General features: G+C 35.1%; 1 protein-coding gene across 1 annotated transcript in view; it reads right to left on the reverse strand.

Annotated features, from left to right (window-relative positions):
- PKHD1 (PKHD1 ciliary IPT domain containing fibrocystin/polyductin) overlaps positions 1–18,153 on the reverse strand; it is a 685,806-nt gene that overhangs the window by 238,578 nt on the left and 429,075 nt on the right. The window contains exon 43 of the mRNA XM_044675345.1: positions 7,824–7,961. Within this exon, the coding sequence (XP_044531280.1) occupies positions 7,824–7,961 (138 nt within the window). The remainder of the gene's footprint in view (positions 1–7,823; positions 7,962–18,153) is intronic.

The following is an 18,153-nucleotide window of genomic DNA, read 5'->3' on the forward strand; positions in this document are numbered from 1 at the left end:
ATATATATACACCCTCAAGTTGGCTAGAAAGGCTTGGACCTTAGAGTATGAAGAGGAGACAAATGTATAGGACTGGAAAGACAGGGAAGACCCAGGTTATGAGGAACTTAATATGCTAAATTCAGGAGTTTTATATCACTCTAGGGATAATAGGAAGCAAATGTAGGGGTGTGTGGCAGGTCAAAATGAAATAACTCTGAGAGGAAAATGGTTCTCAGAATATTAATATAGTAAGCAATGTATGGCAATTGCCCAACAAATCAGAACCAGGCCTCTTTTTCAGCTTCAGGGCTGGACCTAAGTATAGAAGGAGACAGACTTTTACATATTAAAAACAATTAATCAAATAAGGTCGATTAAAAAAATTTAAAAATACAACATTAGGCAATCTGATTTACAATTAGAGAAAAGATTAGGGATTTTCCAAGTTGGGAAGGGAAGAGTGAAAAGGCATAATCCTTTGAATTTAGGAAAATTGGTTTCCCACTTCTTCCCAAATATCAGTAAGCAGTCAAAAGGACATGGAAATAGTAACTGATTGATCAGTAAGGGACCAATTTTCATATAAAACATGTGGGTTGCTTGAGTTGTACAATTATAAGAAAACTCCTTGCATTATTCTCAGAATCTGACTGTGTTTTGGTTCAACATAACCTTAGTTAAGGATCTCTAAGTAGCAGAGAGAGGTAGTTCAATTTCCCAGCCATAGAGGACTAGGTTCAACAATGTAATAAGATTTTCTACTAATTCCCACAATAGAGTAAACTTTTTTTTACAGGACAGAATCTGGACTAGGTTCATGGTTGAATAGAAAATTAACTGAGTTAGCTTCAGAACTGAGTCACAAGATGGAGTTGGTGTGGTTCACTCAATTTCTAATTTAATTTAATCTTTCTAGGTCTCAGTTTCCGGATCTGTAAAATGAAAATATTAATTTAGATGGCTCTGAGCATCCTCTTGTCTAAATCTATAATCTCCAAAAGCTATGAAAATTCATGAGAACACTTTTTATACATAAATCTTAAAACAAAGTTGGGGTTCATTGACTAGATTGCTATCTTCATTGGATGTTTTCTATTTGTTGGGCTAGCAAAATGATTTTTAAAATGGTACTCTTTATGCTATGCTCCCCAAGGATTACTTGAGGAAGAGGGAAAAGGAAAAGAAGAGATGCTAAACTTGAGCTAAATATAATCATAGATCCCCAAATAAACCAAGTAATAATTTGAGACTAGGTATTTCAACTTTGGTCCAATATGTTCATTTATTAAATGTTGAAGGGCTTTCATTATTTCATGCACATTTGCATGTACAGTCATTTGAAAGCACATGTGCAAGATAGTATGCGTCATTTAAATGTGGTCTATTATTTAAAAAAATAAACTTAGAAGGAAAAATTTCTATAACATATTTTAGCAATGAAAATGCTATTTCTAAAAATACATCATCATTATGATACCCTGTGGCTATACAACCACTAATTCCTGGTATTGCAGCATCAAACCCCAGGATATGTTTTAATCTACACTGTCTTGGGTTTGTCTTCTTATTACTTAATCAACCAGTGGACCTTTTGGAACTGCCAGCTTGTGAAGGAGGCAATAAACTGTGTATGGATTTTTCTTTTTCTTTAGGATTAAGAAAACTTCAACCAAGGAGGCGATGAAAGATACTTCCAAATGCCTGGTACTTCATTTCCTGACAATCAAAGGCATGTGCTAATGATGACCCTAGGCTCCTGTCTGAGAATGAGATGGAGCTGACAAGTATCCATCACTGGCCATGCAAAACAATATGTGACAAGTTTTTAAACTAAAAACCCAAGTCTCCTGTTTAATTACTAAGCAGCCAGGCACTGCTCCATGTTACCCTGTTGTGACAGCCCAAACCAACACTGAACAGCTGAATACAGTCCAGGCCCCCTGGGGGTACTGATGGATGTGACATACCACTTGCTTACTTAAGGGACAGAATAGGGAGTTCGTGGTGATATTTAAAACCATTAGTTTGCCTCCCTTACTTTATCTAAATCTCCCCGAGAAGTATTACAAATGAATTTTTTAGTTGTTTTTTCCATGGACAAAATGAAAAAAAAAAAAAGGGTGCTCACTGCTTCTACATGGTTTACCACTTAGGTCAATAACATCTTAACTCAACTGACTGATGAGCTAAAAAAGATTCATGTTGAAGCACATGAATGATCTCCTACCCAGGGCTACACTGAACCAGCAGGTAGTATTCTAGGAAGAGGTAAATTTAAGCAATTTCTCAGAAAGCTAAAAAAAAATAATAATGCTATAATGAACAGTCTAAAATATTCCTTTCCTGTTCAGGCTATTCTTTTAGGTGGTCTGGATTAACATGTGATGTTTGGGCAGGACTTGGTACTTTTCCCTTGTACTTTCTAATTTTCCCACTTATTTAAGCATTTCTTCAGACCCATTGAACAGTGATAGGACCATACCTGTGCCATGGTGGTGATTCCACCATTTACTTGGCATGTATGCTCTACCCTTAAGTTCTGTATTCATCAACTAGGTACCTCTAGGGCCATGATGGTGAACCTATGGCACACATACCAATGATAGCATGCAGAGACCTCTCTGTGGGCATATATACTGTTGCCTACCAGAGTTAGTTACTAGAAAGGCAGAAGAACTTGGGCAGAGCTGCTCCCTTCCCCTTCTCCACTATGCCTCCCACCTCACTGCCCAGCAGCCCAGTGGAAGCACTTATTCCCTTCCCTGAGTGGAGTGCTCAGGCCACTCCCCATCTTTTCTCCTTCTCTGTCTGGGGTAAGTGAGGGAACATGGCACTCAGTCTCTGGGGTGGGGGAGTGCCAGGGCATAGCACCTGGTCTCTAAAAAGTTCACCATCACTGCTCTAGGGCTTCCATTCTGGACACAGGCTATCCCTCTGGTGTGACTTGATAAGCCTAATTCCCCTTTGCCATGCCCTACCATGACTCCACTTTTGAATGCTTACTCCTGGAATAGTAATCAAATAAACAATACTATTTCTGGAGTAAAATGTCACTCAATTGTCCTACTGGCCATTTCTGACCTCACAAATCAAAATATTCCTTCCTCGCTACTATGCCCCATAAGTATTCTCTTCCCCTTTTTAAATGTAAGCTCCCTGATTATAAAAGCTTGCTTTTTTTGTATTTCTACATTCAAAATATTGCATAGGCACATAGCAAGAGCTTAATAAATGTTTTTTATTCATTCATTTATTCATTCCATTGATTCTCAATTCTTTTTATGGGAAAATATGTAGTACTACAGAGAGTTTAAGGACAATGAAGTAGAAAAAACACTCATCAGAAAAACAAAAGACAAGTTATATAGTCCTGGCTCTGTCATTGGACTATTTCTGTGACCATATGTGACTTTAATCACTAGAGATTTGGTTTTCTTATCTGTGTAATGAAATAATTAGAATTTATATGATGCAGTGGATAGAGTACTGGACCAGGATTCATAAGGATTCATATCCCTGAGTTCAAACCTGGATTCAATACTTAGTAGCTATGTGACCTTGGGCAAGTTACTTAACCTTGTCTTCCTTGGTTCCCTCAACTATAAAATGAGCTGGAGAAGGAAATGATAAACTTCTCTAATATATTTACTAAAAAAAACCAAATGGGGTCACAGAGTCAAATATGACTGAAAATCCAAAAAAGAACTGGAAGAGATTTCAAAGATCTAATCCAACATCCTTAGTTTGTAGAGAAAAAAAGACAGAAAACATAAAGTTTAGAATATTTTCTAAAGTTAAATTAAGTTCTGTAGTCATAACAAATATGCTATCCTTCTGATTTTTCCCAAAATGACAATGCTAATATGAGATTTCTGCTATTCATTTCATTAAAAGACATGGAATTTAATGCACTTTAAAATTTTGCTCCATCCTATATTTCCAGAATGTTTACCATTACTCCCTGACACATACTCTGTGTTCTAGCCAAAGGTGTCTACTTACTATTCATAATTCATGAAATTCCATCCCTTGCCTCCATCTCTTTTTTCCACAGGATATATCATCCCTCTATAATGTTATTCTTCTTATTTCTGTCTCTTGGAATCCCTAGCTTCTTTCAAGATGCAGATTAAGTATAATTTCCTTCAAGACTGTACTGGCCTAACCACTTTCCTATATATGCATAGATATGCGTGTGTCTATACACATAACACACACACACTGAGATGATTTGCCATTTCTTTCCCCAGCTCATTTTACAGATGATCACCTGAGGCAAAAATATTAAGTGACTTGCCCAGGATCACACAACTAGTGTCTGAAGCTGGAGTTGAACTCAGATCTTCCGGATTCTAAGCTCCATTCTCTAGCTGTTTCAACAACAACGATAACTATGACATACATCATATATTCACTGACATAAGTACATATATGTGTATATGTTTTATATTCATTTATCTGTGAATATATTGTAGTGTCCCCCTTCCCCAGGAGAATGCAATTTCCTCTGGCATCAGGTGATATTTTGCATTTGTACCTAAAGAAAGGAAAGTTGTTAGTTCATGAAAAATATATTTTTTTTAAGTAAAGGTTCAAAGTTGACTTAGTTAAAATGAATGAAATATCATTCAGTTCTGATAGTTGTAGACATTAATCCACTAAAATGAGTTTAGTTTGGTTTTTTTTAATAGCTCATCTGCAAATGACATGTAGGACTTTGATTTTGCAAAATATTTTTAAAGCAAAATTATGGTCCTGCCACATTTCACCCACAATAATCAGTTTTTTGCCACAACTTTTTATCTCAAAGGCAGTGTGATACAATGGACATAGTATTGGCTCTACAATCAAAGGATCTGGGTTTAAATTCCTCTTATAATGTTCCCTCTGTAAACTTGGGTAAGTTATTTATACTCTTTTGGCTTTATTTCCTCTTCCAAATGTCCTTCTGACTCTCTCCAGACTTCATAATGATGATTAAATTTCCTTCTCATCTTGGATCTTCTCTCATTAGCTACAGTCTTCTCACCTTGAAAAACTCCTACACTATGTCAGCCTCCTTGCTGAATTTCTTTCATGGTACTCTGATTTTGATATAAGCATGATGAACCATGCATTAATCCACTCCTTAATATAATTCTGGGCTTGTCTCCATGACTGTTGTCTTCACATGCTGTAACTTTCCGTAGTACTTGTGGTTTTTTCACCCCAAAACATCCATTCCCATGATCTGACACTTTTCTTCCATTGGTGAGTTCCTTTTGAGGGTCTCCATTGTGGAGGCGAGCCATCACTAATCGTGTTTAATTCCGCTCCTGGCTTTAATTATGACTCCATAACTTTGGTACCATTTCCCCAATGTGATTAGTTTTTTCCTCCTCTTTCCATACTCCGACTTTTTCATCTCTTTTTGTGTTGTCTTCTCGTTAGACTTTAAGCTCTTTAAGGGCAAAAACTACCTGTCTTTTTGCTTGTATTTGTATACCCAGCACTTAACAGCATAATACCTGGCACATGGTAAGAGATTAATAGATATTTGTTATCTATTAAGATAACGTAACATTAACATAACAGGGAGGAGGGGTTGAATTCAGTGGCCTCTTAGGTGCCTTTTAAGTCTAGATCTATGATCATATCATAAATATGATTCAATTTGTATGAGGATATTACAAAGTCAAAATATTAGAAAGTATTTAAAAGACTTCATAAGTACTATCAATCATATTAAAAAGGAAACATGTGATGTAATGAATATGGGACTGGGAATTAGAAAATCTAAGCTGTGATAATGTCACAAACTTTTTATGTATGCTTGAAAAAAATGACTTCATCTCTCTAGGTCTCAATGTCCTCACTTGTACAAATAATAATTAATAACAATATTAATAACTACCATCCAGTGCTATAAGGATTACAAAGGACTTTTCACATATTTACAATGAAGGGATTAAACAAGATCATCTCTAATGTCTTTCCCAGAACTAACATATTTTGTGAGAGCCTTAAAAGCATTCTAGCAACTTCTCTTCCATGGGCTTTTTCAACTACATGCAATCAAAGTAGCACTTTGGGTGAAACTCAGTTTACTAAATCCATGATCAAAGAAGTCCTATAAGAACTGATCTAAACCTAATATGTCTTTCTTGCAGAAGGGTTGTACATGACCAGTGAGACTATTATTGAACAGGGGAATGGAAATGAAACTGGCATCTGTCATGCAGATGTAGAGCTCTAAGCAAAGCTAGCCTAGTTAAAGCTGATATCTTCTGCCAGCACCGGGTGCCCTCAAAGCAAGGCCACCAAGAAATTCAGCTCCAGAAGGTTGGGCCTTGGATCAGATGGCATCAGATATCAGATCCTCTTTTGGCAGCACTCTGTGCCAATGTCCACATCTATTAAATCTGTTTACTAAACAGTCTCATTATCTATTTCATGTCGGGATTTCTTTAGGGTGTGGTGGAATTGGACAGATGGGTTGAAAGCCTTCCTTCAGGCATGGTATACACAGGATTGGACAGATGGGTTCCAAGAAGCAACCTCGAGGCCTGGAACACATGGACAAAAGAGAAAAACCACCACCATTTTCTATAAATGAGGTTGGTTTTTTTTAATAGTGGAGAATATGGTAAACAAAGAAGAGAACTGGTATCATAAGTTAAAAAAGTAAAGTATTGGAACATCACTCTTCAGGAATCATCTATGACAACTTTGATGGTAACACGTCACCTTCACTACGGAAGTTTTCATTCATTAAGCAAGTCGCACAAGGCAATATTATGTGATTCCAAGAACCTAAGTATGAATTGCAAGTGGAGACAGCTTTACGTAAAGGTAGAATATATATGTCTGAAATGTTGTAGCCCAAAAGTCCCATTTTTTAGCTTCTGCAATTTTGTTTAACATGCCTCAAAATCCTACCACCTGAGATTTATTACTTTGGTTATGTAATTTCTGACTGTGAGTGTCTTCTTTGGATAAACAACTATTCCTAAGAGGAAAAATGCATCAAAGAATTAACATTATATAATGAATTAGTTTTTCTAAGAATTGAAAGATAGTGATATACTACAAGGCCATGAGAAAAGATGTAGGGAAAGGACATAATAACCGTAATAAAAATTTATGTTTAGATAGTATTTTATAGTTAGCAAATATTCTATACAACTATTATTGTCTCCATTTTATAAGGGGCATTTTATAAAGTGCAGAGAGAGATTATGTTGGAAACTGAGATATAGCATTCAAACTCTTCTAATGGCAGTCTAATACTCTTTTTTTTTATTTTATTACTATCAAATTGTCTCTATATCATAGAACCATATGATTTATGGGAGAAGCTTTAGAAAAGATCTAGTTCAACTCTGTCATTTTACAGATGAAGGAACAGCGACCTGGAAGAGCAAATAAATGGGGCAGCTAAAATTTTATCAGCTCCTCTGATTCCAATTCTATTGATTTTACCACTATATTAGAGAATGGGAGAGTAAGTGGATCTGCAGAATACGACATTCTCTGGAATGCAGCCCTGGAGTAGAAGACTTTAGAGGAGGAGCCCTGAGCACAATTAGGGTCCTGGGCATATATAATTAGGGTGTAAATGAAAGAGAGGATGTGGATGAGGAAAACGGAAGTAAGAGTCCAAAGATGGCAAACTGCTTATGTCATGATTTTGCCTAGGGCTAGTCCTATTTATGAACTCACTTATTTCCCTAGCCCTCAAAAAAAAAAATCAATCCAACACGTGATTTAATAAGGGACTATCTATTTCCCAGATTCCCCTACTTCAAAGCATGATTTGGCTACACTCCCCAAATCCCTGGCAATCTTAATATAAATCTTACCAACTTTCAGCTCTCCACCTGCAACAATAATACAAGTTACGTTTAAAACATTGCTCCGGTTCACAGGAAATTCTAGGGTTCCCAGAACATAAAGGCCTTTGAGAAAAGGGAGATCCGTGTCTACGAGGATGTTCTTGTCTGAAGAAGAAAAGATAGAAATCATTTAGAACTGTGAGCGACCAGAAGAATCACCACCCCAGCCCCATAAATATAAATTTTATAAGGCTACACATGAGCCCATTGAATGCCTTCTTTTCTTTCTCTATAAAAGAAGTTTTATTGATAACTTTTTATTTTATTTCACAGTCATTTCTGGATATGCCCCATTATACCCTTGCAATGAGCTCTCCTTGTAAGAGTGAATAAACATTAAGCAAAACCGATGGACACAGTGTCGGTGTCTGACGGTACAAGGAATATTCTGTACACTTAGCTCCAATTTCTCCACTAAAAGGAAATTAGTTTTATCATCTGCTCTCCGGGGCCTAGATTAGTCACATACTTTTCTTTTAGGACTTATTGGAGACTCAGGTGTCACATGTGGGATAGTTTGCTTAGTTTTGTTTTGTTTAATTTTGTTTTCCACAAAGAAGAGTCTGTTTCTTGAAAAGTTGGGAGGAGACATGGTACATGGGGAAAAGAACTAGATTTGGAGTCAAAAGACTAGATTTGGAGTCAAAAGATTCATAACCTATCTCTGTCACCTTTATCTGAATGACCTAGAAAAAGTCACTTAGCCTTCTGTCTCTATTTTCCTCATTTGTAAAATGGATATCAATCAATCAACAAATATTTATTAAGCACCTACTCTGTGTCTGGCACTGTGATAAGCACTGATAATACAAAAAGAGGCAAAATACAGTCCTGCTCTCAAGGAGTTCCGATCTAAATGGGGAGGTTAAATGCATGTGTTGTGAGTATCAAAAGAAATATCTGTAAAGCATTTTGCAAATCTTAAAATGCTATGCAAATTTTGTGTATTATTTATTATTTTTATTGTCATTGTCATTACTGTTATTGTTATTATTATAATAATTCACTAAAGTAATTTTATTAGTAAAAAATGCACACATGAAACAATCCATATGACCTAAAACAAGTCACTTCGGATAAGAAAAAAAGGCAAAAGATAGTCTTCTGTCCTCAAGATACTTACAACTGAAAAGACTATAATAATGATGATGATGATGATGATGATGACAGGGTTATTATGAGAATCAAAAAAGATAATATTTGTAGACCTCTTTGCCAATATTAAAGTGCTATTTAAATTCTTTGTTGTTTAATTGTTTTCTGTCATGTCTGATTCTTCGTGACCCCATTTGAGGTTTTCTTGGCAAAGATACTGAACTGTTTTGCCATTTCCTTCTTCAGCTCATTTTACAAATGAGGAAACTGAGTGACTTGTCCAGGATCACACAGCTAGCAAGTGTTTGAGGACATATTTGAACTCAGAAAGATGAGTCATCCTGCCCCCATCCCCAGCACTCCAACCACTATGCCACCTAATTGCCCTTATATAAACCCTACCCATTTATTATTGTTATTATTACTATTATTATTGACACACAAAAGGAGTTATATTAGTAAAAACAAACCAAAAAAATCTATGTAACCTAGAGCAAGTGACTAAACTTCTCTGAGACCTGAAAAATGGGAGGAGTTGACTGAGATCACCTGGAAGGTTTCTTCCAGTTCTAAATCTATGACCTGATGCTAATTCGTTAAGGGTATTTTATTAGTAAAGGCACAAAGCTAAGTGTGCGTAATAAATACATTAACTGCTTACCATAAATAGTGCATAAAATAATTTCATGTTAACAAACAGTTGACATACTTAAATTTAAATCCATAAACACGGTCACAATCCTTTTTCATTGTTTCCTTCCCTTCAAATTGAGACTGTTTCTTTTTGAATCTGTTTGAAATGCTTGCACAGCTCATGGGGATCTCTAACACCTGTTCTTCATTTCCTCTTTCATCTCAGCAGCTTCCTTATAACTTCAGTAGCTAGAACTTGTACTCATTGACTTTGTAGCAAGTTATAGTGCAGCAAGCAATGAATAATGGATATGTATTTTAAAACAATGTCAATATTTCATGGACTCTAAAGCACTTCTCTCTGAAGTCTGTTGTAATTCAATAAGAATCAAGGATTTGGAGTAAGTATGCCTGCAAAAACCTAGTACTTAAAATCATCAACATCTCCAAGGCTTTTTCAGTAGTGCTCATGTTGCCTAAAACCTAATTCTTACTTCAATGAACATTTTTTTTTCTCCAACATTTTTTTTGGAACTGCCTATGTATATTAGCTTTCCATGAATTATTTCTCAGGAGATTTATTGGTACTTTGGCATATTTTTAAGGCAGCAGGCTTTATCTTTTCTCCCTAAAATTTACAAGGTTTTTAGTGATTAATATGAAATTACCAAAAAAGATCATAATAAAGAAAAACATCTTTTATTTTCTCCTCCCACACCACCACTTGATATGATCATAGATTTAGAGTTAGAAAGGCCCTCAGAGGCCTTGTTTTCCAACTTCCTCATTTTACAGAAGGGAAAATGAGGCCCAAGGAAGTAATGACTTGTCCAAGGTCACACAGGTTATGGGTGTCAGATGTGAGATGTGAACCCAGGTCATCTGACTCCAGACCTAGTGTTAAGAAAATATTAAGTCACTGGATGGAGAAGAGGACTGACTGGCAATATCTAGGCAGCTAGTACTGATAATTACTGAGATACATGGGAAGTATACTTGAACTTGGTATTGAATCTCAACATTGTGATAGGCTCAAAAGAGCAAGACTAGTCAAGAGTTCCAGGTTTAAGTTTAAAGACTATTTCATCAAAAATCTCTTCCACTGAAACTTGCCTCTGACCTTTTTGCCAAGAAAGCCAAACTCTCTCCTTTTTAATTTTGTAACATCTCATTGATCACACATCTGTCTATTCTCCATGACATCCAGGATTGATTTTCCCCCTAAAAGCTACACACTTTATACCTGATTTGAATATCTCTCTTCCTTCACCAAGGCTCCTGAACTATCCTGATTTCTACCTTGCTTTGGATCTATCGATCTCTGGCCAATTACACTGCCAATATGTCCCAAACCTCCTGCTGTATTCTCATGTGGCCATTATGAATACTGGCCAGCCTGACTACTTATCCAGTAAAATAGAAACAGAACAATTCCAAACCCAAGCAACAACAGCATGCCTTCACTGAAACTATTATGGCAATAGAGGTATAATCAGTCAGAATGACTTATTAGCAGACTTCATTTACAGAATATACATAAGGAAAGCTCAGCAATACCAGATGAACAATTAATCATTAGGAAATGCATTTTTTCAGCTATTGCTATGCATAAAACAATATAGTAAGGTGTGGAGAGTTTTAGTGTTCATGAGAGCAGGGAGTACCCAAACTAATGAAATCATGGCTCTTCAACATATAAGTATAAGGATATCTAAAGGAAGAAGTACCAATAAATGTCAAGGTGCCCACCATGTTGCTGTTGACACTGCTTAGTCACAGCATTTTACTATGTCAGTGACCAATCCTTTCTCCTTAGACCAATCCTTTCTCCTAAAGGAATTGAATATTGGCATATGGAGGGAACCATCTGGGCTTTCTGTGACTCAATGGGAGGTTGATGAGGGAGATGATCTGGAAAGTGGCTAGCAAAAGAACTAATGAGCTCCAGATGTAATTAAAGATTGACGTTCACCCTAAGGGGCTCAGGACAGGACATGTTGCCTCTTGGTTCTAAATCACGCCCTCTTACAAGTTGATCAATTCATCAAGCAATAAATAACCAATCGCTTTCCCTACCACCTTTTCCATTGACTTTCCAGGCTTTCTAATGCTTTGAGTTTTTGCCAGGAAGGTTATGTCTGACATAGGGGTAAACTTTGTGGGTAAAATGAAAATGTAAGTTTTAACACCAAGCAATTTGAATAATTGCTGCAATTTACCAATAATTCATCTACCATTCGCAAGGGGAAAGGGACAACATGATGTAATGCTCTTGGTTCTGGATCTAGAAACAGAACGATCTGATTTCTCAGACACTTAAAAGTTATGTGACTAAGTTTTCTCACCTCTAGTTTTTTCATTAATAAAATGGATATGAGGGTTCTTGTGAGGATCAAACAATATAAAGTACCATGTGAACCTTAAACTTTTGTATCAATATCAGGTGTTATTTATTATTAAAATTTCCATTATTGTCATTATAATGAAGGAACTATCAACCAAGACCAGAAGCATTTGTTCCTTAGTGGACAATCTATGCTATATCAACATCTAACACCATAGACCATGAATGTGTACCTCACACATCACTACATAACAAGCTGGCATTGGAGACGTCTCTCTCAGAAGGCCACAGCCTCTTTTAGGATGGAAGTCATTTGGACACTCTAATAACAAAGAACTCAATAGAGTCTCTGCCTTAGACTTAAACTCATTTCTTTTCTCAAGCAAGTTGGGGAATCAAGGTCACTATTGTGTAACATTCCAAGAGTCTGACACTTCCCTAAATCTTGTTGTAATGGGATCAAGGGCAAAGGGCACAGAGCCTGGGAATAATGATAGGGTCACATGTACACACATAATTCAGAGCAGCCTTACTGTTTATATGGCAGCCACTGAAGTGAGCTCCATAACTTAGGTAAAAAGGCAATTTCTACTACAACCCCTCCATTGTCATTGGTGCATTCCAAATTCTATCTCATCACAGGAATAGAGAACTCCAAGTACCAACTGAAAGTTACAAAATACAGGACTATTACTATTGGTCATCCAGAATTTCCTAAAATTCCTCTATACAAGGTGAAAACATCCGAAGTTAGCACTGACACGAGTTTTTTGTGCTTGTTTTTTTGTTTGTTTTGGGATAGGGCAGATTGGGAAAAAGTCACAATGTTCCAAATGATTAAAAAAAATTTCAAGATTTTCTCTTCCAAAATACTGTATCTTTTTTTGAGATCAAAAGCTGCCTAAAAATAATTTCCTTACCGAGTTGCAGTTTGTTATTGCTTCTGGAGGAGATATCTCCTGTTAAAGCAATGTTTTTTATCTTGGAGTTTGTGAATTTATGCATGTGTTTATGTGTGTATGTATGCATGCATATGTGTGTATGTACATATATGCTTTGTTTGCTGTAGTTATATATGATATTAATATGTAGATACACACAAGTCCACATGTATATATATGTGCATATATCTGTTATATGTGTACAATTTTATGTATATGTTTGATAACTATTTTTCTGTATTATTGGTTTCCTTTGTAATCCTGTATAGTTAATTTTGTGCATTTAAAAACATTATTCCAAGAAGACTGCCAAAAGATTCTAAGTCAAAAAAAAAAGATGAACAACTCTTGCTTTACCGAATCTATTTGTTCAATAAAATATGGAAACATCTTACTTTGTGAGGAGGATAGATAATTCCAAAGAATAATATTCTACTGATCAAACCATTTTGGAAAGCAATTAGGAATTATACCCAGAGAGTAATAAAAGTTTATACTCTTAGACGTAGCAATATTATTGGTGTATCTATTTCCCAAGGAGATCAGGGAAAAAGAAAATTAATCCTTATATTCCAAAATATTTATAGCAGCAATCTTTGTGGTTACAAAGAATTGGAAAATGAGGGGATGTCCACCAATTGGGAAATGGCTAAACAAATTGTGGTAAGTGATTGTGATGGAATACTACTGGACCATAAGAAATGATGAAGAGACTGATTTTATTTTAAAGACTGGAAAGAACTCTACAAGATAATGAACAATGAAATGAGTAGAACCAGAAGAATATTATGTACAGACACAGAATTAATATTGGAAGAATAAACTGTGAAAGATACCTCCAGAAAAATGAACAGAAAGGTGAAACATGAAATAATTAATTTTTATGAATGTTTTGGATGTCCTGATTATATCTTTTGTAATGGGGCAGGGCAAGAAGGGGCTGGGACACTTGTGGATCAGATTTTTTTTTAAAAGAGCAGTAGCCTAAAATAAAAAGATGACTGCTTTCTGTATATAAATAGCCCTTAAAGATGAAAGGTTAAATTGATTGATAATCATTTCAAGTCACACTAATTTATGGAACTGTTGGAATTTGATCTTCTGAAAAGCTCACCCTCTTATAGATCTAACAGAACAAATAACAGTCAAGAAATAAAAACTTCTTTTTATAACCCAGCCTTTTCAAAGAATTGCTTACTTTTTAGTCTGTCTAATTCACAGTGGTCATTTTCCTGTCCTAATCTTCCCAATTATTATTTTTCCACACTGGCTCTGTTTATGAGTTGGACTATAAACATCTTATTCACTACTCAGAGTCATTCTTAGAAAAGGGCCACTATTTGTGCAGTTGTGAAGACAGCATAGCAAAATGTGCAGAAAGCCTTTCCTACTTGCTGATGTATCTTTAGGATAAATCAATTCTATAGTTCAAAAAGCCAGAAAGGGAACAAAATTGGCATAGGGAAGAAGAAATATTAGAAAAACAGAAAGGCAACAAAATTAGAATTATATAATTTTCCCCAAAAGTTTTTAAAAATCAGTTTTTTTTTTAGATTGAAGAATAAAATGTTCAAGCTAAGATGTTTTTGAATATTGCTGACAGTTCTTAATTCCCCAAAATAATTTCTCAGTGATTGATAGATTTGTATGTTAAATTTCTGGTAGTATCTTATCATTATAATGCATATACACTGAAGACAAATCATAAAAGGTATATATTAAATGTAAAAACAAGATAAATTGCCACCTTCCAAGGATATAATAATTTTCATACAAGAAAGTAGTAGTCATTGCTTTAGGTACTTGTGAGTATCTTCTTGTCTTTGGATTTTGAAGCTGAAATATATATTCTTGTTCTCCTGATTAGGAGTCAAAAGACTGAGATGATGTACTGTCAGTAGCACTTATTTACTCTTGATCAGACTTATTAAAAGGAGCCTGTCATTTTTTTTCTCTAATGTCACAGGAAGAAGGAAAAGGAAGTTCTTTCAGTTTGAAAACTAGAAGTTAGAACCTGGCTCCATCCAACCCTTTGAATTTGAGATCCTTGAAAAGAAAGTGGTTCTTTATCAACAGATAAAAGAAGTTTTTTTAAAAAATTATTTAAATTCAGAATAACAGAGCGTATTTGGAGCCATCACATATTTGCATACTTTTTAATACCTTGAAAAGTTGATTTCACTGCTTTCCTCTATGAAGATTACTTTCATTAGTCTTTATAAGTAATTCAATCCTAAAATAATCATCAGTCGATTCCTAATTTGAGTCATTGTTACAGTGAGTTAAAAGTGACAGACAAAGAGAATCAATATATGATCAGAAAATAAATCCCAGGTCTAAAACTAGAAGGGACATCCAAAAGTCATATTAGCTAATCCTCTCAGATGAGAAAACTGAATCAAAGGGTTAAGTGGATTGCATGAAATGACAAAGGCAGTGAAGGAATGGAAATTCTGAACCTAGATCCTTTGCCTTGAGACTGATTGTTCTAGGTCAAATATAGTGTCATAGCTAATATAAAGGAGGAAATATAATAGCATGAAATGAACAGTGGAATTGGCATCAGAAGAACTAGGCTGTTCTGAGCAACATCTATCTATCTATCTGTCTATATCTATTTATATTTTTTCTTTTTCTATTCTTTTCTTCCTTCCTTCATTTTTCTTTCCTCATTCTTCTCTCCTTCCTTTCTTTTCTTCCTTCCTTCCTATCTCCCCTGCCCCCTTTCTCTCTACCTCTTAATTCATTAGTGTAGGAATGGATTGGAAGTGGAGAAGAGTTCAATTCCCAACTCTGTTTCTTCCTAGCTGTGTGTCTATGAGCAAGCCACTAAACATTTCTAAGCCTTCTTGCATTCTCAACTGCAAAAAGACAATAATACAATGAAAGCACAGGGTAGTCATTATACACTATACATTATACATTATATAAATGACAGAATGTTACATCATGTGAGCTATTAAATCATCTTCTTAGAAAGCCTTACTCAAAAAACTTGATGTGGATCTGACACTGACTTTCCAAAAGCTATACCAGCAGTGTGAGCTCAGGCATGGTCTTATGAATATAGATATGATTAGAGGATGACCTGTATATTTTTGTCCAGGCTTTGGCCTAAAAAAGTTCAGAAGGTTTTGGGGTACAGAGTCATGAACTATCCACAAAATTTCAGCAAGGTCACAATCTGTTTTTAAAGAGTTACCAAATTCACAAAATCATGGATCTTTGAATTTGACATTACATAAACTATAATGATTCTCAGTGTTTTCAGGGGAAAACATCGAGTTAGGCATGATTAACGTAGAGGTTAGAAATACAGTGCATTAAAATTCCAGTACTAAAATCTAATGAATCTTATTATCTATTTCTAAATTCATACATGATGTAGCTTAGTATTGATACTCAAACTACTAAAGCAAAGATTCTTAAATTTTTTGTACTGGGTTCCTTTATCACCCTAGTGAACCTATGAATTTTCTTCAATTAAAAATGTTTAATGCATAAAATATATGGGATTATAAAGGACACCAATGATATTGAAATATATTTATCAAACTTAATTTTTTTTAAATTTCAAGTTCATAGACCTCCAGATTAAGAACCTTTTCTGACTAAAGAATATTTGCCTTTTTTTCTAATTCCCTTTGAGAAGAGAAAGCAATTACTCGAAGAAAAACCAGGCCCAGACTGCAAGTTATTCATAGAGAGGAAAAAATGTAATTTTCAAATTCTGTCAAATGAGGCAAACTTTTCCAAATGAGAATGATGAGGCATAGTTCCATGTGTCAATTACAGCGTTAGTAAATGAGGAGTCATGTTTTTTGGGTTTAGCTAATTTTCAGAAAATGAGAGGTTTTTGAATCTTCTTGATAGAGAAAAGAATAATAAATACAGACATCAAAATTATTTTAATATCATTGTTGATGTCTTCTGTTCTTGAACGTTTGTATGTTTCTCATGAGTGGACAAAAAGTTATAACACTGGATTTCTTACAGACATATAGCTGTGAGTTTCATTTGTCACAAAAATAAAAATAATTAAAAGCAAGTTCAATTCCACTTAAGTATTTATCGTGCACTTACCATGTGCCAGGGAATATGCTGGATGCTAGGGGAGAGGGTAAAGAACCAAAAAGATGAAATTGTGTACTTTGTATGCATTTGTTAAAGACCCTATTAAATCATGAGGGAATGGGCCAAAAATTGAAGCAATTCTTGCCTTCCAGGATTTGAAATTCTATCAAAGTGGAAAATTTTTTAGTCATGTCTAATAAATTAGTCTATTTAAAAAATTAGGTAAAATCTTCCATTCATGCCCTGTTTCCTTGCAGTGATGGAGGAGTTTTAACGAATGATTGTTGAATCTGAATTAATTGATTTCTTTTCCCAATGTTCTATCATTGAAGGGCTTGTTCTGGTGGATTCCACAGAACTGGAATGGCTTTGAGTATGATCCTAAGGTCATAGGATCAAAGATTTCTATTTGGAAGGGATACTTATTTTATGAGCAGTCAATGGATTGCCCAAAAAGGACAAGTCTAGCTAAATCCTGAAAAGAGCACAACAAAATGTTTCCTAAGTGATAAGGGTTGTTTTAGTCATATCAGCTTCTTCAGAACTTTTATCTTTACATAGAGCTGAAATCTGAATCACTTTAACTTATAACTTTCGCTCATAGTTCTGTCCTCTGGGGCCAAAATGAATTAAAACTTTTCAAAATGACAGTCATTCGATAACAGAAAGATTGTTTATGTGCCTATTATATCTTATCATTCTAAGACTAAATAATTATCCTTATCACCTATAAGGAATCTTCCTGTCATGATTTTGAGATCTTTCACTATCACATATGTGATATGAAGTAGAATGTTGTTGAATATGAATATACCATAAAATTCCATGGGCTTTTGGGGGATCTTTATTAATCATTCTTAACATCACAATAATAATTGGATTCTGCTACAATTAATATAGACACATCAAATTCTCATATATCTCTCTGACATTGTACTTTCAAAACTAGAAAGATTTCATTGGGTTATGGAATTATTTTTTCTTGGGTTTCTTAACCTTTTTTGTGTCATGGATTTGACAGTCTAGGGAAACCTCTGGATCCCCTCTCACATAAATGTTTTTCAATGTATCAAATGAAATGCAGATTTTCTAGGTAGAGTCAAATGACAGGAAAGACCAGATCTCAACTGAACTATCTCAAAATCCCTTACAAACAATTAAATTAATGCTTCAAATTGGATTCTGTAGTGGCAGGACCAATAAAAGGTTG

This window comes from Gracilinanus agilis, chromosome 4 (genome assembly GCF_016433145.1).
Source record: "Gracilinanus agilis isolate LMUSP501 chromosome 4, AgileGrace, whole genome shotgun sequence".
Lineage (NCBI taxonomy): Eukaryota > Metazoa > Chordata > Mammalia > Didelphimorphia > Didelphidae > Gracilinanus > Gracilinanus agilis.